The sequence below is a fragment of the Onychostruthus taczanowskii genome, unplaced genomic scaffold (genome assembly GCF_017590055.1).
Source record: "Onychostruthus taczanowskii isolate IOZ18803 unplaced genomic scaffold, ASM1759005v1 scaffold86, whole genome shotgun sequence".
Lineage (NCBI taxonomy): Eukaryota > Metazoa > Chordata > Aves > Passeriformes > Passeridae > Onychostruthus > Onychostruthus taczanowskii.
The window spans coordinates 352,000-376,349 of NW_024506552.1; the positions used below are offsets into that span (position 1 = coordinate 352,000).

The following is a 24,350-nucleotide window of genomic DNA, read 5'->3' on the forward strand; positions in this document are numbered from 1 at the left end:
AGAGCAAGCAGTGCAACACACATGCATTTGTCTCAGCTCTTGCAAAGCACCTCAGGAAATCAGGAATTTATCACCCCTTAAGCAAGTGGCTCCACAAAAAAACCTCAGCACAAATTTGCAGCCCACAAATCTTGGTTTCGATTCCATCCACCTTTTAGTCAACCAGGATCATGTTTGCAAAGGGACCAAAACAGCAACACTGCATGACACCAGCAAGGGTCACAACTGTAGTCTGGGTTGATTATTGTATCCCCTCTTTGCCAAAAGAGCACAAGGCAATCCATCACCTGCTGCAGTCCCTGGCTCACTACAGGCACTGGAAAGAGGGAAACAGCACATCTGCAAAAGGGGCTGAACTTCTTCTCCATGGCAGGGGAGGAACCATATGGGAGTTGAAACCATTGGGGATGAAATGTGGAACTTGCTGAAAGCAGTGGCAAATTTCCACTGAAATCACTAGACAAGGATTTCATAGCTTAATTTTTCCATAACATAAACAAAGCCATTTCCAACAGGATCTGCTCATCCTTGTCACAAACTAACTTTGGGCAGAAACCCTTTACCTTTACCTTGAGGGTAAATTTCTCTCTCATTTTCTGGAGAGAAATCAACTCGCCACAGCAGTTCAGTCACATTTCATTTTACTAAAACACACCTTCAAAGAAGCCATCTTCATCCATGTCTCCATAGATGTAAATATATTCTCCAGCAGTCAGTGGAAGCTCTGCCTCTGGATTTTCATTCGGTCCATCAAAAGGATTGTAACTGAAATATTTACAATTGGAAGACTTAATTTGCATAGGAACCTTCCCAGCAACACATTACAGCTGTGATGCTGATAAGCTTTCAATTCACTGGGAATGCATCCACTTTGGCAAGCAGCAAATTCCAGAGACAAATGTCAAGACTGTAGTTTACGTATAAAAATATTTAATAATAGGTAATTTCTGAGGAGCAGAACAGATGTCTTGTGACATCCAAAGGAACAGGGATATAAGGATGCTGAAGGGACTGGAGCACCTCTCTGAGGACAGGCTGAGCAAGCTGGGCCTATTCAGCCTGGAGAAAAGTCAACAGAAAGGGGATTTTATCAATGCACAGGTATATTTAGGGTGGGTGTCAAGAGGAGGAGGCCAGATGCTTTCCACTGGTGCCCAGTAACAGGACAAGGGGCAGTGGGCACAAACAAACAGGAAATTCCACCAGAACCTGAGGAAAAACTTCTTTGAGGTTGAGCAAACATTGGAAGAGGCTGTACAGAGACGTTGTAGTGTCTCCTCCTGCTCTAACCCTGCATTTTAAACAGCACTCCAAAAACTTCACCAACAAGAAAATTAGAAATACGTTGGTGATATGGCTTGGACTCCAGGCAGTTCTAACCTGCCTACCCAGGGATAATCAAACTAATCAGAGAGTCTCATTTCACAGGAAAATGCCTCATGAAAAAACTTTATCTTTACAAACACCTACTGCCAATTCCTGCTCTTTACCACTTAAAAGGGATTTCATTGTGCCAAAGCAATGTTTACCTCTCTGATCTGACAGAGACCTTATGGGTCCAAGACTGACATGAAGACACAGACCGCATCTGATGTGCTCCTCACAAGGACAGATTCATCCCTGTTCTCTTCCTCCCAATTCCCCATAGAAAAGCTGAAGGACAGGTAATACACTGAACTGTAGCACCTTGGGCTTGACCATGATGGCTCAGTGAATGGCAACAGTTATCAAAAACATCTGGGTTTATTCCGTGGGAGTTTTTCTGGGTTTTTTTTTTTTTTTGGTCCATTAAAAATTACAGCCAGAAGTATTTTGGCCAAAAATTTCAGAATTCTAAGCTGAAGTTTTCTTAATTGTTGGAATAAGATTTCTTGGAGAAAATTTCTTGCACTATTCTGAAAAAAAATAGACAATTCAATGAGTATGTCAGGTTAAACTAATTTCCAACAGAGACCAATATTTAAAGTTTCACACAGTGCTGTTCACAAACAGCTACTGAGCTTAATGTGCTTTTGGTGAGCTAAGCCTGGATTGTGCAGGAAGTAACAGATCTCAAATCATTCAATCATGGAATGGTTTGAGTTGGAAGGCACCCTAAAGCTCACCTCATTCCAACCCCTGCCATAGCAGGGACACTTTCCACTGTCCCAGGCTGCTCCAACCCCATCCAACCTGGCCTTGGGCACTGCCAGGGTTCCAGGGGCAGCCACAGCTGCTCTGAGCACCCTGTGCCATGACCCTCACAGGGAACAATTCCTTGCCAATATCCTATCCATCCCTGCCCTCTGGCAGTGGGAAGCCATTCCCTTGTCCTGTCACTCCAGGTATTTATCCCCTGTTCCTCTCCAGCTCCCCTGGAGCTCCTTTAGGCACTGGAAAGGTCTCCCCAGAGCCTTCCCGTCTTCAGGCTAGACACTCCCAGCTTTCCCAGTGTGAAAATCCCACGGAGAAATAAGATAAAAGGTCTAACCTATTATTATCCACTCCTAACAGTGGTGAATCCTAGAGAAGATTGTCAAGTAGGCAACTGTGGATAATGTGTGTAACTTCACAGATCACAAGCAATGATACAGTACCTGTATCGAGCTAAGAACACCTGGAGCTTTGCAGGGCCTTGGCTGCCTGGCTCTGGCATGAGGGAGATGCTGTCAACATCCAGTTCTTCCATTTCACTTGCAGTGTCCACCTAAAAATGTTACAGATAAGGAGTAAAAGAATATTCAAAATGTTTGTACATAGTGAACACATCCTCTAAACTCGTGGCTGGTGTCAGTCTGGCTCCTTGGCTAAGGACCATCTCTAAGAATGACTTTTTAGGTGAGGAAGTAGTAGTAAGAGGCAACAGCCTCAGATTGGAGCTTCAGAGCTTCCAGTCAGACATCAGCAAAAACTCCTTGCCCAGGTGGGTGATACAGCCTTGGGAACAGTTCCCAGAGCTGGGGGGATCTCCATTCTTGAAGAACCTGTAGCCTGAGCTCAGCAAAGCCATAGCCACACTGATTTAAAGCTGGTGACAGTCCCACTGGGGCAGGAGATTTGACTAGAGCCTCTGGAAATCTCTTCTACCCCACACATCCACAGTTTAGTATGCTGGTTTCTTGCTACCTCTAAATGGTAGCTGTGCCTGTATGCAACAGAAATGTCAACCTGAACAAAGGAGCTCTGCTGGATGCTGGGGTCTTTACCTGCTTCTGTCCTCTCCAACAAAATTTTCTGTAGGATGTCTATGTACTTTAGATAGAGCTTTGACCAGAACTTTTGGTTTTAGCTGGCTCTGCTAACAGCACATGCTGAATGAAAGTCAGGGCAGGAAGCCCCCATTCCTGTCACAACCTCTCCCTTTCTAGCCAGCAGCTCCTTCTGCACTTCCTAAGCTGAAGGCTGCACCTTCAGGGCATTTGGTGCCTACTGGCAAAGCACCTCAGAGAAATTCCTCTCAGCTGTTTTGATCCCAGTGAAATGTTGGGATTTTACATCCAGTGGCAATGGATTGTGTAAGGCAATCCTTCTTGAGGCAACACACTCCCTGGGGTTTCTCTGAACTTGTGCCAATGAACCAACTCAAGATGCCTTTTTAAAGCAGACCTCAAGGCAAATGCATTTTTGATGAAGACCCATTGCAAACACCAGAACACAAAGTATTTTTTTTTAATACATGAAGAGCCAATCTGGGGAAGAGTTCAGAGCATCTTTTCAAGGTACTCCACTTCTTGTAATACAATCCTACCCCACTTTTGTCCTTGGAGAATAAAAATCTGTAACACCCAAACGAAGGGGCTTAGCCTGTAATGTTCCCAGTTTTGTGCTGTGGAAGCCAAACACTCCAGCCAATGGCTCTTTTCCAAGGGTCCCACACTGATCTCTGCAGGCATCTATCTCACCAGGGGGGCAGGGTGGCTTCCAAGCTTTTTCTTGAACTAAAAAATAGGCTTTTTTCCCGCTATAGAACTGCTAACAGTTCCATACCTGTTCCTCCCTAGGTGTGACCTTCACTTTGTCTCTGAACATGGCACTTCCCTGAGCTCTTACACAGTGGGAGGCTCCACCTGGCACTGGAGCAGCCCTTTGTGTGACGGTCCTGATCTGGGCACCTCAGCACTTCAGTGGCTTTAGTACTCAGGAAACCCCAAAAGAGCAAAAGGTGCCCCTCAGGCCACTACACCCAGCCCTGCTCACAGCAGTTTTCTGCCCTGAAGCCTGTCCCGTCAAGTGATACATAGAAGAGAGCATCAATCCCTGCTCAAGTGAACTCCACACCACCACAAAAGTGCTCCTGGGGAGAAGAAGCAACAACCATTGAGGACATCTTGGTGACACAAACACGCAAAGCCTGTTAGCTCCATCGCTCTTAGCACAAACTTGGCATCTTCTCATGGTTTCTTTCACCAAGTAATATCTTAGTAATTAAAAACACCACACAAGAAGTTTGAGTTCCTCATTCACAGCTCAAGGCAAAAAATAGTCTGGACACAGTTTCTCCCCATGCTAAAAATTCTAGTTTGTAGCCTTTATGTGTCTTAGTGGCAGCTGAGGTGCCACAAGGAAGCTTAGCAAGAGCTACCTCACACATCCCATCCCACTCCTCCAGGCTCCCAGGTACTTCTATCCAGCTGTTTCCTTCATGGAACACAGCTATATATTCAAATGAGCATTACAGACATGGCAGCCAAAGTAATTTCAGTATTTTCCTACATTTTTTCTCTTGTTTATTCCATTTTCTTCAGGCAGCCAGAAGGGAATGAATGTAACTTTACTGGTGCTCTCAGCAATGCATTTATTCCCCTCTGACTGAAAAGCACAGGCAGCAGAGGGGACTCCCATACTGACCTCTGGAGTTGGGCAGGATTTTGGGCTGTTCTGGATGGATTCAGATTTTGAAGAGCTGGACTGAGACTCCCCTTTCTTGGATTGTTTCTGAGCACTGGTGGGAGCAGCTGGGGAGCCCATGGTGGTGTTCGACCCCCGCTGCGACAGCTCCAGCTCGTCGCTCCCTTCATTGTGAACCTTCTTTGTGTTCTGATGGGGGAGCAACCCAGGAACAGCTGACTCTGCAATAAAATCAGTTGTCCATTAGTTATAGCCACAGGCAGGACACAGGATCAGCAACGAGCATCCCAGGGAGCAGCTCAAGTCTCTACAAACATGCCTCGTTCAACAGACTGGACACCTGAGCTCTCCCTGGCCACAGAAATGCCGATTTCTCTTTACGAAATGAACCAAAAGTATTTACAATAGGGAGAGAGATGCCAAAATTACGCTAAACATTTACATTAACTCCTTTAGCCCTCTTCATTTACATAAATATCAACCCATTTGTCAAAGCCCTCTCACGCATGTCCAGCAATTACCCTTCTCCCAGCGGGGCTGTGGGGCGGAGCTGCACAGAGCAAGGGGCAGCTCCGAAGTCACAAGAGTGGAGGTGAGAAGGTCGATTTTCCCTGTTTGAAGCCGGAATTGTTGGAGTTCCTGTGACAGGATGCTGAATTGCTCTGTTTGACTGCGACACTGCTCTTCCAGATCCTTCACCCTGGCCTGCCAGGAGAGAACAAGGTTAGGAACAAACCCCTGACGAAGCACTGAGGTTCCAAACAGGATTTGCCTTTGCTGCATCTTTTCCCAGACTCCATGGAGCTAAAGGATGCTTTTAGGAACAGTCATTGGAAACTAGGAGCCTCACACCTCTACTTATCTTAGAAAAGCTGAGGCTCATCATCTCTGAGGAAGCTGACTACAAACTCCATTAGGACTTATCCCTAAAATTCTGGGTTTGAACTTCAATATCCTCTCTCAGCCCTGCACAAGACCAGATGAGATAGGTCAGAGACAAATAAGCCTTAAAAAGATTCAAAAGGCTTTGGATGGTTTTTGGAGCATTAAAATCATGTCCCCAAAAGGAATTTCTCTCCCAATTTTGTCCATCACTCCAGAGGCCCCAGCAAGCTCCCAAAACCTTAATCTGACCTCCCCACCATTCCAGGCAGGACTGCCAAGTGTCCCTCTGGACCTTGGCACTAGGAAGGGCAGAGAGCACATGAGCCCATGTTGCAGAACTCTCCCTTGACGTGGGAAGCACGCACACTTTTCCTCCTGGTCGTACAGGGATGATTTACTCCAGGCAAACGCATGCTGAGGACAAGAAAGCTACACCTCAGCAAGATGAGGTGCCAAGGAGCCTTGGGAAACACTATGGAGAGGGAAAGACATATTCCTGATAGAGAACCATTTGTATTTTCCCATATTCTCTTTTTACCATCTCTAGAACTTCCCCTTACAAAACACTGGCTGTCTTTACACATCCCCACATTCCCCCAGGTTGCAGGCACATCAATTCCCAAAATTGCAACTGCTCCTTTCCCTCCTCTCACTGTTTCTTGTAGGTAAGATGCACCAAAACAGATGACTGCACTGCACTCTTCACAATTTTCCATTCTACCAAATGTATTTGAAGTGTTTTTTCTCCTCCCAACTCAAAAAATAAATGATGCCTTGAAATATTATGTGAGACAGAAAGCCTGAGATTTTAAGCAGCTCTAAAAATAATATTTCTGACCTGGAAAAAGCTCTTTCTGTGGTCTCAGAATAACACAAAACCTTTGTAGCCACTCCCTGAAGATTTAGGAGGGTCATGCATTTTTATTTGACTGTGACATATCTGTTTTAGGTATTTCAGTTTATTACTTGTTCCCTGCAGAAGTCCAAAGGTGCTCTCATGCTCTAAGGAAAGCCTGCTGAAGTCCCTTAAGTTTGGCAAGAACTATCTCTGAACTGAATTCAGATGCCAGGACCAACTCCCAGAAGTGTCTGTGTTATCCACTTGCTCAGAGTCAACTCCTTGTTTACTAAATCACGGTGCACAAGATTCCTCTGCCAATAAGAGTGTTTGAATTTACTTACAGTTTGGATTTTTCACATAAAGACTTCTCCCCTACAACATTACATCTCAACAGAGAAAAGATACCCTCAACAGTAAGAACAGTTGCACTGGATCAAAGGAGGGCTTCCTCAAGTCCACCATTCATCCCTGATCACACCTTGGGACAGAGCCTACAACAACAGACAGGTTCAGAATGACTGCAGGACCAGAAGGAGGTTTCCTGTCTTCTCTGGAGACATGAGCCAGCAGATGCATCTGGATATTGTGTTTAATAGCATCATAATAGTACCTTGTCCTGTAAATTCATAAACCACAGTTTAAATCCACTTACACTGGCGGCCAAGCCAATAACCCAGATAATTTACAGTTTAATTCTCAGGCACCTAATTAGTCAAGTGTTTTTTCAATCTGTTATTCCAAACAACACACAAACATGCCTTAAGTACTACTGCCACATCACACACAAGGTGTGCTTCTAGCAGCTACTTTCTAGGGGACCGCAGACAGCTGGGAAGCAGCAGGTTTCCAGGGCAGTGCTGGGAGGCAGGAGGATAAGGAAGAGGAGGCCCGAGGATGTGGCCAGGAGGTTCAGGGAACCAGCAGGAATCGAGCTCCAGACACAGAGAAGACTTCTGTGTCTGTGCCCAACCCAAAATGGGGAGAAAGAGGAGTCTCCCACAACAGGGACTGAACTTCCAGAAGAGGCTGCAAGAGCAGGAGCAGAGCTTGGTGGGGTCAGTTTCATCACCAACTCAGGAACTGATTCTCCACACCCATCCACTGCCACCTCAGCCCTAAGACACTTTCATTCATGGCTGGTCTGTTCCACTTCTGCAGCTCATGCTCTCCTTTCAGATGTCCCTTGCTCCCCTTCTCCATATCTTCTGCTATGTACTTTTCAGATCAGAGAATCTCCATTTTGCCAGAAGGGAATTCTACAGGTGTGCAGTTCAAGCTCTTGCTAAAAGCAGGGCTGATGCCATAGCAATTAAAGAACATCCATAACTCCACATCAGTGGGGTGCAACTTCTACAGGATGTGAGCATACCCCAATAAAATCCTTCCCTGAGAATTCCCACCACTTTGCTACTTTTTTGACCAACATGTGGCTGACTTTTTTTTTTTTTTTTAATCCCCTACCTCCAACCCTGTACCTCCTGCGCCAGCAGGGAATTCTGAGCCCACCAGCAGGCATGTTTAGTCTCTGCTCTCTTGCCAGGAGGTTCAGGGAACCAGCAGGAATCGAGCTCCAGACACAGAGAAGACTTCTGTGTCTGTGCCCAACCCAAAATGGGGAGAAAGAGGAGTCTCCCACAACAGGGACTGAACTTCCAGAAGAGGCTGCAAGAGCAGGAGCAGAGCTTGGTGGGGTCAGTTTCATCACCAACTCAGGAACTGATTCTCCACACCCATCCACTACCACCTCAGCCCCATCCTCTAAGACACTCTCATTCATGGCTGGTCTGTTCCACTTCTGCAGCTCATGCTCTCCTTTCAGATGTCCCTTGCTCCCCTTCTCCATATCTTCTGCTATGTACTTTTCAGATCAGAGAATCTCCATTTTGCCAGAAGGGAATTCTACAGGTGTGCAGTTCAAGCTCTTGCTAAAAGCAGGGCTGATGCCATAGCAATTAAAGAACATCCATAACTCCACATCAGTGGGGTGCAACTTCTACAGGATGTGAGCATACCCCAATAAAATCCTTCCCTGAGAATTCCCACCACTTTGCTACTTTTTTGACCAACATGTGGCTGACTTTTTTTTTTTTTTTTAATCCCCTACCTCCAACCCTGTACCTCCTGCGCCAGCAGGGAATTCTGAGCCCACCAGCGGGCATGTTTAGTCTCTGCTCTCTCTTCTCCACGTGTCTTTGCACAACCTGCATTTTATCTCCCCATTCCTCCTGAGATCTCTGCCAGATTGGAAGGTTTTAAAGATGTTTTCTATCAGCTACAAACCCTAGCACTTATATACCAGCCTTCTTTCTAAACATGTGAACCAGGTCACCTAGCACAGCTCCCAAGCTGGAACTTCACTAGTTACCACCTCTTCTGGGAAAACTATTATCCACAATCTCTGCTTCCCATCTTCCACTCAGTTACAAAGCCAGCAGGACCCATCATCTCCACAACACTCACTTCAATGTTGTCACCACTGCTTTTGGGGTTTGAAGGAAACACTTCACTCTTGGACTGCAAAGACACTTAAATGTGGAGAAGGAGCACAGCTGGAAAATTCTAAAAATCTGGAAGTGCCAAAAAAAGTAAGCTCCTAATTCTAACTGGTCAAGAAAGCAAGGCACTTAAAGAAAAATGCAGCTGCTCCATCAAACTCTTAGTAGGAGCTCCCTTAATTACACTTATTTCTTGGCAGTAACACTCTTGCAATCTTTTCCAGAGTATATTAAAACAAGAATATCAAGCAACTGTCAAAGTCAGAACAGAGGGAAAAACATCCTGTTTGACAGCATTAGAGCAGTACCTGCATGCAATCCAAAGTACTCTGGGAGCAAGAAGAAAAGCAAAAAGAGATATCAAACCACATCAGCAGTTACACTACAACACTGCCAAAGACAATCCAACCCTCAGTCTGAATGAAATTGTTTTCTCACCAAATTACAGTGTCTGCCTTGTTCCATACTGAGATTCCTACCTCATTCCCAGAAGCATCTGCTTGCCAAACAAAAGCTAAATCCTACACACCAAATGCATGAATAAGATAACCAGGCACTTTTTGAGGGCCTCCAAATCCCAGTGTGCTTTGAGATAAATGACAATATACTTAGAGTGGCTGCTAAATTTCAAGCCCACTTTTCCCAGCACATTGTACCCACTCAAAAATGAATGGAATAGACATTTTGTGCTCAGATCTTTCCCCAGGTCTGAGATCATGGAGTTCTGGGAATCAAAGCACAGCTCAGAGCCTGGCTGTGACAGACTCTTAAGCAGCTGACTGCCTGCTTGGTCCTGCATCCTGCTCCTAAGTCAGGGAAAGCAAGCAAAGTTGAGCTGTGGTCCCCTCATTTCCCAACAGAACTGGATTCCTGGAAGCAGGCTGTCTCCTTTTGTATCTATGCAGTGCCAAAGGCAGTTGAAATCTTGCCTCATGTATTTTGGAACCACTGAACTCCCTCATTCCCATGACCTTAAACCTCAAGCTTTTGTTCCTAAGCTGAGAGGGTGCTTCTCTCCATGGCATTTCTGCACACACCCCATTGCATACTCTCCTCACCCCTGACAGTGACAGGGGTGAGTTGTCTCAGAACTACAGAACACCTAAGGCTGAAGGAGATCACCTGGAATAGTGGGACCACCTGATCCAAAGCCCTGAGCTCAGAGCAGGGTTGGCTGTTGAGAGCTCTGTCCAGTTCTGAACATCTCCAGGGAGAGAGACTCCACTTATGGCAATCATGGGACAGAACTCTTCAAACAGGAAAATGGACTACACTCATTCTTCATTTATATCACATTAAAAAGCAATTCAAGCACGTGTGAAAATGACAATACATAGCAAAGGCATCTCAAACCCCCAAATTATGCCATACACTGATGTTCTGGAATGACTATGATTATAGTTAAGTAATTTAAATGACTGTTGCTCTGCACTAAACTGGCTTTTAATGACAGTTCCTCTTTCTTTGCTCTGCTTTATAAAATTCAGGGTCAGGTTGAATCAGGCTCTCAGAAACCTGGTCTAGTGGAAGGCGTCCCTGCCTACAGCAGGAGGTAGAACTGGATGAACTTCAAGGTCCCTTCCAACCCAAACCATTTGATAATTCTGTGATCTCTGTACCAGTAACATGAAAGCAAGAATATTTAACTGGTAAGGCCCTTGCAGAAGAACATTACCTTCAAACGCAGAACAAGAGGACTGTCTCTTTCTTCCTTTGCACAGGGAGATGTCTAGTTTAAACCTAAGTAGCTTCTCCAACCCTTCATTGAGTTAGTTCAGAAAACGTTTGGCAAACATCATAGAATCATCAAATCCCAGAATGACTTGGACTGCAAGGGACCTTAAAGCTAATCTTTATTCCATGGGCAGGGACACTTTTCACTAGACCAGATTGTTCCAATGGCCCTGAAACAGAACCACAGCAACCCTTCCTCTAAAGGCTGCTCAGAACCCAGCTAAACACCAGGTCATGTAGAGCAGCACCTGTATCATCCCGTCTCTGCAGCCAAATGTTGAGAGAGGTCCCCAAAGGAGTGTGGCAAGGGCACAAGATATAATGTCACATCCCCCAACACTCACCCAACCTGCAACATTTCAATCCTGCTCAACAGGAGCCCAGCACTCTTGGGCTCTACTGGCCAGGCCCCATCCAAAGCTGGTGCTATTTGCAGTCATGGAGCAATCTCCATCAAGGACACTTCCCATCTGCATCGACAGTCCCAGGCTCCCAAAAAGCCTCAGAGCTGCACAGCAGTGGGCACAGGGAGTTCACTCTGACAGCCCTGACTGTCACCACTGGAGACAGGAGCACGGCCCCAAGAGATCCTACTGTCTGGGGGCACAGCAAGACAACCTGCTCATCTCAGATGTTTCAGTGCTCAGAAAACCTCTGAGAGAGCAGAAGATGCTCCCCTTGCCACCACACTCAGCCCAACCCTCTGGCAGTCACTAAATTGTCACATCAAGCTCCAGGGTTTGACACTGTGCCTTTGCAGCTCCAGGAATCCAATGTTTTCTCCAGAATCACCCTGACAGACAGTGAGCTGATGCCAATCAACCCCAAAGCAGTGCTCAGCACATCTGCCAGGCTGCACTGGTACACTGTCAGCCACCAGCCAAAGCACATTCCCTATGTGCCAGTCAGAGCAAATGGAACAAGGCAGCTACCTCAAGCTTCACCACTGCTTATGCTCAGGTTTGCCTGCTTTTTACCTAATAAACTTTTCTTATTTTTCCCTAATAAAACAAATAGAGCACACATATACACGAGAAATTTTAAATCCCATGGATACAAGTATTCTACTTTCACAAGATGCTGGAAAATGGAACAGGCAGATCTGAGTTTGATTACTAAATGCACCCCTAAAAGAGTTTTTGGGCATGATCTGAATGAAGTAACCTATCTAATGACTGAGCAGGCTACGATGTAACTCCCTGAACTTTGACCCAAATATTACTTTCACTGCAGCAACATGTTGCATCTGATCAAGGCACTACAGCATTTTGCAGAAGAACCAACAAAACCCAGGGCATCCAAACTGATATTATAGATAAAAGGTACCAAATCTGGAGCCAGTAATCCCTCATTTCTTCCTGTCTTACCTCTAGAAGCTGTACTGCTCCCTCATGTTCCCTTCTTGCCTCTGCCTGTGCCTAAGGAAAAATAAGGAAGGGAGTAAATCAGAAAGCAGCCAACCCGAGTTCACTTCTACTGTCATCCTACTGTGGTAGTCCATTGTAGACCAGAGCATGGGTCTGGTGAAGAGCAGCTGAGGGAGCTGGGAAGGGGCTCAACCTGGAGAAAATAAGGCTGAGGGGGGACCTCCTGACTCTGCACAACTCCCTGACAGCAGCAGACAGCTGGGGGGGCAGCTGGGCTCTGCTCATAGGGAGCAAGGGACAGGACAAGGGGAAATGGCATCAAGCTGTGCCAGGGCAGGGTCAGGTTGAATACTGAGAAATTTTTTTCACAGTCCCTGGCACAGGCTGCCCAGTGCACTGGTGTAACAGCTGTGTAGATATGGCTCTTGGGGACATGGGTCAGTAGTTACCATCCAATGCTGGGGGAACGGATGGATTCGATCTTGGAGGGCTTTTCCAAACTGAATGATTCCATGATTTTATGATTTAAATCACTATACAGTCCGGAAACATCTCTGGGCTCTGGACATACAGCAGTGAGAGGTCATAAGCAAAGCCCTTCACTTTGCTCAGGTACCAGAGTTCACCTGGACTCAGACACTCTTACCCTGTAAATTCACATCTACCTGCCCCATGCACACCTCCAAAGTAAACAAGGTGCAGGAGTCCATTCAGAGAGGAAAATGTCCCTGTCACACACCACATACCTGCTGCAACCGCCGGACCTCCTCCTGCTTCTCCTGCAGGACTAGCAATGCTTCCTTGTGCTCCACTTCCAGCTGCTGCCTCCGCTCAGCCACATTTCTCATGTGCTGCAGGAGAAGGCACACACAGCTGAAGGGTGACACTACTGAAACCCTGCCCTATGTTCTACCAATGGCCATAAAGCCAAACCAGGGCCTGTATTTCATGTCATCATTGCACAAAGAAAAGAATTCCCATCACAAGGCAGAGCAACATTATCAGAGAAAATCTTCAAATCAGTGATGGCCACCTTATCTCCCACCCAAATCCCTGAAGCAGCCTTTCCAAAGCATCTCTGTCCACTTAGGAAAGCCATGTTCCAGGATCCTGCAGAAGCAGAATTCCCAGTGAAAGCACAGAGACAAGAGAATGGTCAGAAAAGGCAAACAGACAATCTGTGCCATTCAAAGGAATCAGTAGGTGTTTGGACAGTCCATTCAGCCATGTGGACCCTACTGACCTTCAGCACCTGCTCTAGATTCTCCAGCTTGGTTTGGAGTCCTTGATTCGTCTGAATTACTGAATCCCGTTCCTTAGTCACTAAAACAACCTGCAGTTTCAGGTCAGCATTCTCAGACTCAACCTGAAAAGAAAGGATTTTCAGTGAGCACAAGCAGCCATAGGTGTTCCTTGTAAAAACAACAAAGACCAGTTTATTTCTGTGCTTTCTGCTGGCAATGATACCAAAATCAGGAACCTCCTCTGCCTCAGGTTTTCACTTAAATATATGAGCATTTGTATCAGGCCTCAATGTGTAACAATTTATTTGCACACTGCTTCTCTCCCTAGATTCATCTCCCCTCCCCTTTTGCAGAGAGGAAGAGACTGGGATAGGAACAGGCTACATAATGAAGAGATAAAAAAAAAAAACTAAGCACAAGGTCTATAAGCATTTTTAATCCTACATTGTAGGATTAAACACAGAGAACAGGACAGAAAATTCAGTAGCCTGCTGAAATCGTCTTTGCCTCCTTCACCGACCACAAGGAATTTTTGGTTCCAGGGTGCACTATGACTTGATGACTACCAGCAACACAAGCAAAGACAAACATTTCCACTTACAGCAGTTATTAAATATGTAGGAAGCCTTACGCATGGTGGCAAATTGACACAAGGGACTGACAAATGACTTTCTAACTCTTGTGCATTAGATTTGTCCAGAGAAGAAGCTGGGAACAGAAGCCCACAACCATTACTGAGCTGGAAACTTAAGAACAGCATCTTCTTCTCAGCAGAGTTTTGCAGAAGCCAGTGCTGCCAACCTGACAAAGACACTGCTTTTACCTGTCCTGCCCACCCAGCCTTCTCATTCAGCTGCAAGTTCTCTTCAGCCAGTCGTGCATTTTCATTCTGCACCTCCTGCAGCTGGATCTCCTGTCCAGAAAGAGCAGGAATTACACCAAGGCCCTCTGACTAACCCCCCCAGACTATCCTGCAGAGCAGCTCCATTGCTCCTGTTTCCTGATGGTGCAGGAGGCTGGTGGGATGCTGCCAGAGGTCTGGGAAGCACAAGTGAGCAGCACTGCTCAAAGAGAATCCAGGGCCGGACGACGGCCTTGTCCCGTAAATTCATAATGACCTTTAAGGTCTCTTCCAACCCAAACCAGTCTTTGATCTCTTGAGCAAAGCAGAAACAGAAGGAAGAAATCCAGATGTTCTGGTACAAGCTGCAAAACTTCCCTGGAATTAAACAGGACTTCAGCCAACAAAAATCACAAGAAAAAGACAGTGGGATGGTGTTATTATCATTTCAATACCTGTCTGGAGTGCCTGTGAAAATGGTTAAGTATTTCCCCAAATTAGCAAAGGCCATGGAATTTCATCCAGTGATTTGTGTAGCTGTATTCAGCCCATAGGTAGTGGAAAGACTAAATAAACAATCCCAGCCTTAAGGGCTGGAGCCCCAAATTTGTGACACTGTTCAAATGAACAGAAACACTGGTGATTCCTGATCAACATGAACTGAAGAGAATCCAAGAGAGGCACACAACAACTTAGCTCCTCTTCTCCCATTATGCTTGCAAAGTAGGCAACAAGAACACTTACTAGTTCTTTGCATCTTTTATGCTTTTTCCTCACTTCATGCTCAAGGTTTTCACATTTTTTGCGCTTTTTCTTGAGTTCAACTTCCTGCACAAAACAACGAGAAGTAGATCAGGAAGCCCACACTCTTACAAAAAATATGAAATTCAAGCCCAGCCTCTCAGACCCAGTGCTTCATTAGTTATTTTTATTTTCTTATGAAAATCTCTTTGTGACAAAATTAAACAATGTAGAAACCAAGGGAAATTTTTCCAAAAGTTAGGAAAATAAAAAAAAAAGAAAAAAAAGAAGCAACTATTCCTCTCTTCCCCGAGCCTTCTGTCTGGAAATAATCCTGCTCCCACATACATGGACTGTTCCTATTTATACAGAACAGTAGAGAGGACAAGGTGTGGGGGACAAAACAACAGATTTTCTGTATAAAATTTTCATCTTTAAACACCAGCTGTGCTATTTTAGCTCCTTTTCTAATTCCAGTGACACTAACAGAGCACAGACATCCTCTTGATCTGCAGCTACTCACTACCCTTCAGACTGACAGGAGCTACTAAACCTCCCTGTGCACGGTCTCAATTGCTGCAATAATTCACAAGGGACACATTCCTCATCCACATCTGTCCCCAGTTAAAATAAGCCTAAACCAAACACAGCACAGAACCTACTGGCACGTTTCCCTCTCATCTGAGTGTGACATATTCCCCTGCCAGCCCAGCACCTGGACCTGCCACCCAGCAACACTCTGCATGCAGATGGCCTGTGTTTTTCTACCAATTCCCCAAGCTTCCCACTTTTGCAGGGCAGCTGCACCTAAAAAGACTTTAGTCCCCAAAATCTTTACCCGGACTGCACATATGAAACCCCCAACAAAAATAAGAAAGTAGCACACTCCTTCCCCCAAACCAGGTTCACAACTCACCAGCTGCTGTATCTTTTTGCCGCTCTCCTGGTTTGTTACTGCATTTTTGGGAGGAAAATTTTCATGTCCTTCAAAGACAGGTCCCAGTGGTTGCACACCTGGTTCCACCTGAAAGCAGAAGAGATGCCAAAGAGCTCAGGGACATCCTGAGACTATAGAGCACACTAAGGGAAGAGGGACTTTCCTGGCAGTACCACCCAGGAGAGCAGCGCTACACAGGGAACTCCTGATCTCTGAGCTGCAGCACTTGACACGGAGAAAGCTGGACACCTTGCTAGGGATCTCCGTGCTGGGAATCTCCTGGAGCCCAGTGCCAACCAGCCCAGCTTGACTGAAGCATCTCCGAGGAACAGTGAGCTCCTGGAAGCTCTCAGAGTCAAGCTGCCATTTGTGCCTCACCTAACGACTCAATGCGAGGCAGCAGCAACACCTTTCATGGCCCTCCCCAAAGCAACACAGAGGGGATTAGGGAGAACACAGCTCACAAAGGGTAGAAATAAGTGAAGATGTCAGAATCTAAGGGCAGGGAAGAGCAGACAAACACTACCAACAAATGCAGCACCCCACCTCTGCTGGTATCTGGGAAGGGCTAAAATAGCAGCAGTGCCATGGCTTTTGTGCACCACCAAACCAGATGAAAGGAGACACTTTCAATATACATTTGTTCACAAGTTTCTAACAAAATGCCTTTTCATTGGGGTCACAGACAAACACACATTAATCCTCTGAATTTTTGTTCTTGGCTGATACTTGACTTGATACTGCCCAGAATAAGCCCTGACTGCAGGGCAAGGACTGAAACACACAGAAGAAAAAGGGTCTTGATAAGGTTTTGAACATTAACTGTGAAGTTATTTTTGATAAACAGATGTTAGGGACAGATTTTTAAGATCATCAAAGCAAACCTGTACTGTGAGGAAGCAGCAGGACTTTATGAATCCATCTCAGCCTTAGCTGGCCTCTCCTCAGACATGGGGTTCCACATTTCACTCTCAACACCTTCAGTGCTGAGGGTTCCATGGGATGAGGTCTGAGATCCTGTAGACCCAGCCATCAGGGCAGTGTCTAAGCACTATACCTAGGATGTGATTTTTAACCTATTTTTGTCTTGAAAAACATAGGTTTTATCTGCATCTATATTCATGGTTCTTATGCTGAAAGCCTGAGAGCTCCAGGAGCTCACACTCAAGCCCAGGCTACCAATTATTTCCCATTTTTTGCTAAAAAAAAATAAATCTGAAATCTCCTTCCATGTGAACCTTGTTCCCAATCATCCATGGAATAAGGTTCACTGCAGAATCCAACAGTCTGTGCATCAACCAGCATGTGGAAATCTTGGGATCCTCCACCCAACCCATGTCACCTCAAGGGCCCCAGTGCTTGGAAGTGTTCAGGCCTGCTGTGAAACCCACACTTATCTGTGGAATAGCCCTGTGCAAATATTTCTGGTACTTTTTTGCTTTTCAATCACCTTTCTCATACTAAGTATCAAACTGGTATTTCAGAGAATCCCAGAATCACTGATTTGGAAAAGACCTCCAAGCTCATCCAGTCAAAAACTGTGCCCAATCCCCACCTTGTCCCCAGCCCAGAGCACTGAGTGCCATGTTCAGCTCTTCCTTGGACTTCTGCGAGGATGGGGACTCCAAACCTCCCCAGGCAGGCCTGCCAAAGTCTGAGCACCCTTTCTGGGAAGAAATTCCTGCTGATTCACCCTGAAATTCCTGAGGTTCACCCTGAGCCTCCCCTGGCCCAGCCCGAGGCCGTTCCCTCTCCTCCTGTCCCTGTTCCCTGGGAGCACAGCCCGACCCCCCGGCTGTCCCCTCCTGTCAGGAGTTGTGCAGAGCCACAAGGGCCCCCCTGAGCCTCCTTTTCTCCAGGCTGAGCCCCTTCCCAGCTCCCTCAGCTGCTCCTGGGGCTCCAGCTTGGGGTGCTCCATATTACAGGGTACAGCCAAGGGACTGGCAACAGCCTCCTCCCTTCACCAGTGCTGTCAGATTTAGCCGTGCTGACTTATTTGTCAGCCAGAAAATCTTCTGGCAGTGAGGACAGACTCTCTTGAGTCAGAGAAACAAATCACATGCACGAGAAAAGCCATCTTGTCTGACAAAACCTGCAAGATCAGGTGGAAATCAAGGTATGGAAGGGTCATTCAAGGAAGGTAAGGGCAGGGCAGAGGGAAGAAAACATCTGAGGTATGGAAGGGTCATTCAAGGAAGGTAAGGGCAGGGCAGAGGGAAGAAAACATCTGTGCATCCCTCTTCATCACAGCCGTATTTGGGGGGGGGGGGGGGTAAATGGGGGCTGAAATCTCAAACTATGAAGAACGAGGCTGAGAACCTCTCTGAAACTGAACTGTCAATAAGAACTGTGGAAGCTAAGAAAATAAAGAGTAACAAACCACCAAGATTATGTAGTATTCACCCCAGGGTTCAAAACCCACTTTGGCATGAACTGAATCTTTCAGTTCAGCAGGAACTGAATCAATCCGTGCAGCAAGTCACTTCTCCAACACTACCTTAACACAAAATACCTGAAAGATGGCAAATGCCATGCTTCAAGAGTATTCCAGAGTTTTATGCATATTCCAGTAGACAGCTGTAGAAAGACAGACCAGTACATTTGACACCATTTCTGGGCAAACTGATAGAAACTGCATAAAATGCAAATACTTTAAATAATCCAAACAAACTTACATTGTGGCGGGGGAAACGTATTCACGGATGTATAAAGAAGTTTTTCTAAGATGTCAACAAGTAAGTGGGTGCGGGAGACCCAGCAGGAACTTGCTTGGTTGCTCAGAAGACATTCAGCTGCAGTCCTTTAACAGGTGTCTGCAGACACTGAGCCACCACGGGGCGAGGGGAGGGTTTTCTCTTGGCTAAATATTTAGTAAAAATAAGAGGGCTGAATAAGAGGGAGCTGGAACTGTGCTCTGCAAGCACTGATGCAGCAGAGACAGTGATGAGAGCCCCGTGACACTGAGTGATTACAGAGACTAATGATGGTTTAATAAAGAGTGCTTAGACAAAAAGGTAAAGAGATCTTCTGGGAAAGGGAGAGAAAACTTCATTTTGCTGTCATATAAATCAATGCCACAGCGTCTGGGATGCTGCTGCACGCTGCTTCCCCAACAGAAAACTGACAGAGAAAACACACAAAGGAGGGAGACAAAGAAGATGAACACTGAATAATGGAAGAGGCCGGAAAGAAACAAAAAACAAACAAACAAACAAAAACTACACCCTCCCCCAAAAAAGGAAAGAACAAACAATTCACAAAAACGGCTGAAGAAAAGGGTTTTATCAACCTAAGAGTGACTTGGAGGAGACGGACAAGGAATGAATTTTCAATGCATCTGCTGAAAGAGCCGGAGGGCAATAAACGAGAGCAGCTGGCGGGAACGGGGGGGAGGGGCGGGGAAGATGCGTGGCCCAAACTCCCACCGGGGAATGTGGGATTGTATCACACTGAAAACAAGGGAGGAAACCGGCAGAGCCCCTGGGAGTCACATCCTCCGGAGCCCGGGCTCGGACACCCCTGACCGCCGCCCCGGGGGCCGCGGGGCACAGCGGCACCGCGGCCCGGCCCCGCGGAGCACCCAGCCCGACCGGCCGCGCTCGGCAAAGCCGCTCCCCGGCGGGGCCTCGGAGCCGCCCGGCGCAGCCCGGCCTTACCTGGCGGCGGTGCAGCCCCGTCCGAGGCCCCGCGGCACCCCCGGCCCAGCGCAGCCCCACTGGGGCCCGGCCCGGCCCGGCCTTACCTGGCGGCTGCGCGGCCGCGGCGGGGGCGGCGCCCTGAGGCGGCCCCGGATCTCCCGGGCTGAACCACTGCGGGCGGAGGAGCCGGCGCGGCCCGGCGGCACCGGGCGAGGCCCTTTGCTGTGGTGACACCCCCTGGAGCTGCCTCCTGCTGGGGGGGCCCCGATGCTGGACCGAGCCCAGAGGAGGCCCCGAAGCTGCTCCAAGGGCTGGAGTCCCTCTGCTCTGGAGCCAGGCTGGGAGAGCTGGGGGTGCTCACCTGGAGAAGGCTCCAGGGAGAGCTCAGAGCCACTTCCAGGGCCTAAAAGGGCTTCAGGAGAGCTGGAGAGGGACTGGGGACAAGGGATGGAGAGATAGCACACAGGGAATGGCTTCCTACTGCTAGAGGGCAGAGATATTGGGAAGGAATTCCCTCCTGGGAGGGCTGGGATGCCCCAGCACAGGGTGCCCAGAGAAGCTGTGGCTGCCCCGTCCCAGAAAGCATCCAAAGCCAGGTTGGACAGGAGCAAGCTGAGATAGTGGAAGGTGTCCCTGCCCAAGATGCACTTTTAAGATCCCTCCAATCCAAACCATTCCATGATTCTATAAAGAAAAAAACCTGCTTTCCTTGGCTGAAAATCACAGCACAAGAGCCCTGTGCTAGGGAAAACGAGCAGGACTGAGCTCCTGGCACAGCTCAGCATCCCTGTGCTGGTGTGGGCTGGCAGCAGCATCCACGTCCCTCCTCACCCTGAGACCTGGTGCTGGAATGTGTCCCTTTGGAAACCAGCACTGCACCTATTTGCAGTGGATGTGAACCACAGCCCTCACCTTCTCCAAGTGAAGTTCCCTAAGAACACCAATTAACTGAGTAATTAAATATCCAAACTTTCTGATTGCTGACCCACTTGTCTCACCTCTCTGCGAGCTCTCCCTCCCAGTGCTGGGTCTCCCAAGGCCTCCTTTGGTTGAGGTGCACCTTTAAGGCAGGAATTGGCTGGCCCTGGACGTGCGGCAGCACTGGGCATGGCACTGCCTGAGCTCATTTTGGAGGAACGCAAACACTCCTTGAAATTCTTGAGTGCGATCTGCCTCTGGAGCCGCAGCACCTCTCGCTGGGATTCCCGCAGCAGGCGGTCGAACTCAATGACGTTCAGGCAGCGAGGGTCATCCTGTGGGAAACCAACCATGGCACCATGGCACTGACAAGCTCCAAAAGGTGGGACATCTCACATTTAACATGCAAACTCCAAAAGAGGAGAGGCTGGGAAAACCTAGGTAGTGAGGCACACTTTCATGACCGATTCCTGGGTCTCCAAAGGCTCAAAACTCACTTTACATCCTCTATGCAAAAACATTATTCCTTGTAAAGATGAAACCCAGACTGTAATGCTCCTACAGCTCTCCCAGCATGATGTGCAGGGCTTTTCCAAGCATGGGCCATCTCATCACATGCCAGCAGGGAGCGTGGCAGGACAATGTCATTTCACAGCCCAGCCAAACCAGAGCTCTCGCTGCTTTCTTTACTCCTTGTTGTGGGTGGTGGCAATCACTTGGCTTTGAGAGGTTGCAGGAATGAAGAACATCTGGGATTTGGTCAGTTCTTTCTCAGAATAATATTTGGTTTCCTAACATTCTTGATTTCTCTCCTCTCAAGACAGTATGTGTGATGGACACCAATATACAGCACAAGGGGTCACTCCCATCCACACACGACCCAAACACAGCAGCTTTTGAAGGAAACCAGCACAATCTGACTACCACAAAGCTGGGGAGAATATGTCACCAGCTTGTTTGATTCTTCAAAGGCTTCCAGATTTCAGGAAGCTGAAGAAATACGTACCTGCATGTCCATATGTACAAAATCAAGTTATGAAAACCTGTCTTTAAAAATCTGCTGCTGGAGGGGACATTGTTCATTCCCCTGGAAAGCTCCTAAGCCAGAGAATTCAAGATATAACTAGTATCCAGGACAAATTTAATCTGCTTCCCTGTTTGCTTCTTTTTTGCCCTAAAAATAGTGTGTGCTTTATAAATACAATTTGTGGAGAGAACCATGGTTACTCTCACACTGCAAGGGGGAAACTGAGGCAGCATTAATGGGAACTGATTATAGATTCAAGAAGTGAGCAGCTGGGCCCCCTCTCTGCCAGCTCCATGTTCAGGCTATCAGGGCAGTAGTTCTTTAAACAAAACTGGCTGGGGCTATGTATAAAATCTCCCTTCCCCCACCACAAAAAGGCAGCTATTCCCAAAAGACAGCCTTGGAAGCCTGGGGGAATAATGGAGTAGAAAAAAGCTGAGTATTCCCCACAGTTTCTATTATACCAATCCCCTGCAGCTGTTCCCCCCCAGTCCTCCACTTCCAAGAATCCATGCTGCAAGAAATTGCAGCCCAGATCTAGCTGGAGCCAGGGTTTGGTTGGAAGCAGATCACTGGAGTATGATCTCAGGAAATTATTTTATTCTGTCCTAAGAGCCCTGGCTTTGCAAAGCAAGGCCAATGCATTTGCAGCCCAGGGTGCAAGTTGTGAGTCTGCTACTGCCAGGGAACTGAGGGGATCCATTTCATAGCTACTGAAAAATTCCTACTGATTTAAATACCCACGATTAAAATTGATTTGGTTACAAACTCTAAGTGTGCACATCATATCTCTGCATAAAACACCCTTCATTGGCATAATGCATTTTGCATGCTGCAGACAGATTAGGGGAATTTGGAATTTTAAGTAGCTGGAAATTAAAATTTAATGAGTGGTTTGCTTGGAAGAGAAATGGGAAAAACAAGATCAGACAGAATGATCTATATTGCTCTCTTTTCTATGGATTCCCTGCTCAGGCATCAATGTCCCAGCTGCTGGTGCCACAGACAGGGTCACCAGGGACAGGGTGGTCACCCAGGTCAGCCAAGGAAGGCAGGGACTGAATTTGTCAGCCCTGGGGGTTTTACCCACGTGCTTTTCCTTGGCCAGGAATGAATCTTGCTCACCCACTTCTGTCACATTCCTTTGCAATCTGTCACACTTGTCCCTAGCAGGTTCAGGTTGCCCAGCACACTCTGCTAGGAAAATCAGAGTGCTTTGGAAAGGGTCTGTTCCCCTTTCTGTGAGGGCCTGAGGTGAGAAATCAAAGGAATGGGAAGGAAACTTCTTGCTGACACTGTAGAGCACAGAAAGACCTGGATAGGTTTGTCCTTTGGTTTAATGCCAGGAAAGATCAATGGGGCAGCTCTGTACAAACACCAAATACACCCCATTGTTCTAATCCTGACTAGATCTACATTAGGGAAAGACTGAGAATCCACCTTCAAACCTGTAGTTAAATTGAACATACGGGGAGGTCAGGGACAAAAAGAAAGATATTTTCAGTGAGGAAATATTTGTCACCTAAATACCACATAAGTAGGACAGGTAGAAGTGCAAGTGTTCAGCTCAGCTGGGGGCAGGGAGGTAGCGTGTCACTTGACCACATTTGCATTAGCAAAACAGGGGGAAACCAGCATAGGCCCAAGTGTTACTGAGATCCTTTGGAGATTTGAACTGACCTAAACTGCAAGCATCCAGTCTGGGAATCAAAGATGCAATTTAGATGCCCAGAACAGGTTGCTTTAGTCACCTTGAGTGGGAACCATCTCACCCAGCCCCAGCTGTCTGCAGAGGCTCCTTCCAGAACAATCACAGAGCAGAACTTTGCAGGAGCGACACATCTGACCAGTCCTAGACCTTGGGATGAGCTGAATTACCACTTTATTCCACCATTTATATTGGCATGGCCTGTGCTGGTACTGAGGGAAATGCAGATCACCAGGCCAGGAGCAGACAGCAGCACTGCAGATGGTTTCATGAACACCCAGCCCTGCCTGCTGATTTGTAGCTGTCATAATAAACATTTCAGGAGGCACTGAGTTATGCCCAGTCTTATGGTGGCTGTGACTCCTCAGAAAGCTGAAGCTTGAAGCTTGGGATCTAGACTGGTTTTTGGGAATGTGCTTCTCAAAGAAACGCTTTGAAAGGAGGCCCTGCTTCTACATCTTGCTTGCCGCTCAGCCCTTTGAAAAGTCATCCTGTGTCTGTGGCTTCTCAGGGGTTTCCAGGGAAGGAATTTTAGTCACTGCTAGAAATGGCAGCTCAGATCCAGGAACTGATGGAGGGACAAGCAGGATGTCCCCCAATAAACTCTTCTGGAGAGATATGGATAGTCTCTGCCACACTCTTTCTCTGCCACTCTTACTACATGCATTGTTTTGCTCTTGATGTTTTCTTCTGTTCATGACCAAAAAATGTTAGTAATAGCAACTTATGTTGATATCTTGTATTTTTCTATGCAGTTTTGCAAAACAAGTGTCCCCCAAGAGTCCCCACTCAGCTCACACTTCAAATCCCCTCCCCTGTTTTCAGCCTCCACTTGAGACTAATTCCCCCCTCCACCACTTCCCAGAGCCTGGCTTCCATCACTGCTGTTGTGCTTGTCCCCAGCCCTGATGTCCCACAAAGTGTCTCACCTTCCCTGCCAGAAGTTTAGCCTGCAGTTCCCGGCATTCCTGCTGCAGAGCTTCAATCTGCTTGTCTTTTGCCAGGAGAGCACTGGCTTGCTCTGTCAGGTCCTTGGCACGCTGGCGGGCAAATGCTTTTTTGCACAGTTCCAGGCTGGAGCCCTTCAGAGGCATCGGAGCAGTTACCTACACCAGAGAGGAGTGAGGTGTGTTCATGTGTGATAACC

The 24,350-nt window shown here is 47.1% G+C and overlaps 1 protein-coding gene across 8 annotated transcripts in view; it reads right to left on the minus strand.

Annotated features, from left to right (window-relative positions):
* Nucleotides 1-19,698, minus strand: part of TSPOAP1 (TSPO associated protein 1) — a 47,521-nt gene extending 27,823 nt beyond the window's left edge. For 5 of the 8 annotated variants that reach the window (XM_041424992.1, XM_041424986.1, XM_041424987.1 and 2 more), the window contains exons 1-7: nt 13,393-13,512; nt 12,896-13,000; nt 12,150-12,200; nt 5,349-5,532; nt 4,828-5,048; nt 2,577-2,686; nt 656-765 (exon numbers count right to left, since the gene is read on the minus strand). In XM_041424992.1, coding sequence (XP_041280926.1) covers nt 656-765; nt 2,577-2,686; nt 4,828-5,048; nt 5,349-5,532; nt 12,150-12,200; nt 12,896-12,997 — 778 coding nt within the window. In that variant the 5' untranslated portion in view covers nt 12,998-13,000; nt 13,393-13,512. Of the gene's footprint in view, nt 1-655; nt 766-2,576; nt 2,687-4,827; nt 5,049-5,348; nt 5,533-12,149; nt 12,201-12,895; nt 13,001-13,392; nt 13,516-14,216; nt 14,307-14,978; nt 15,063-15,891; nt 16,000-19,568 lie in introns of those variants that run through there. The other 3 variants (XM_041424989.1, XM_041424988.1, XM_041424990.1) reach the window with 3 other exon arrangements.
* Nucleotides 19,699-24,350: the final 4,652 nt, after the last annotated feature.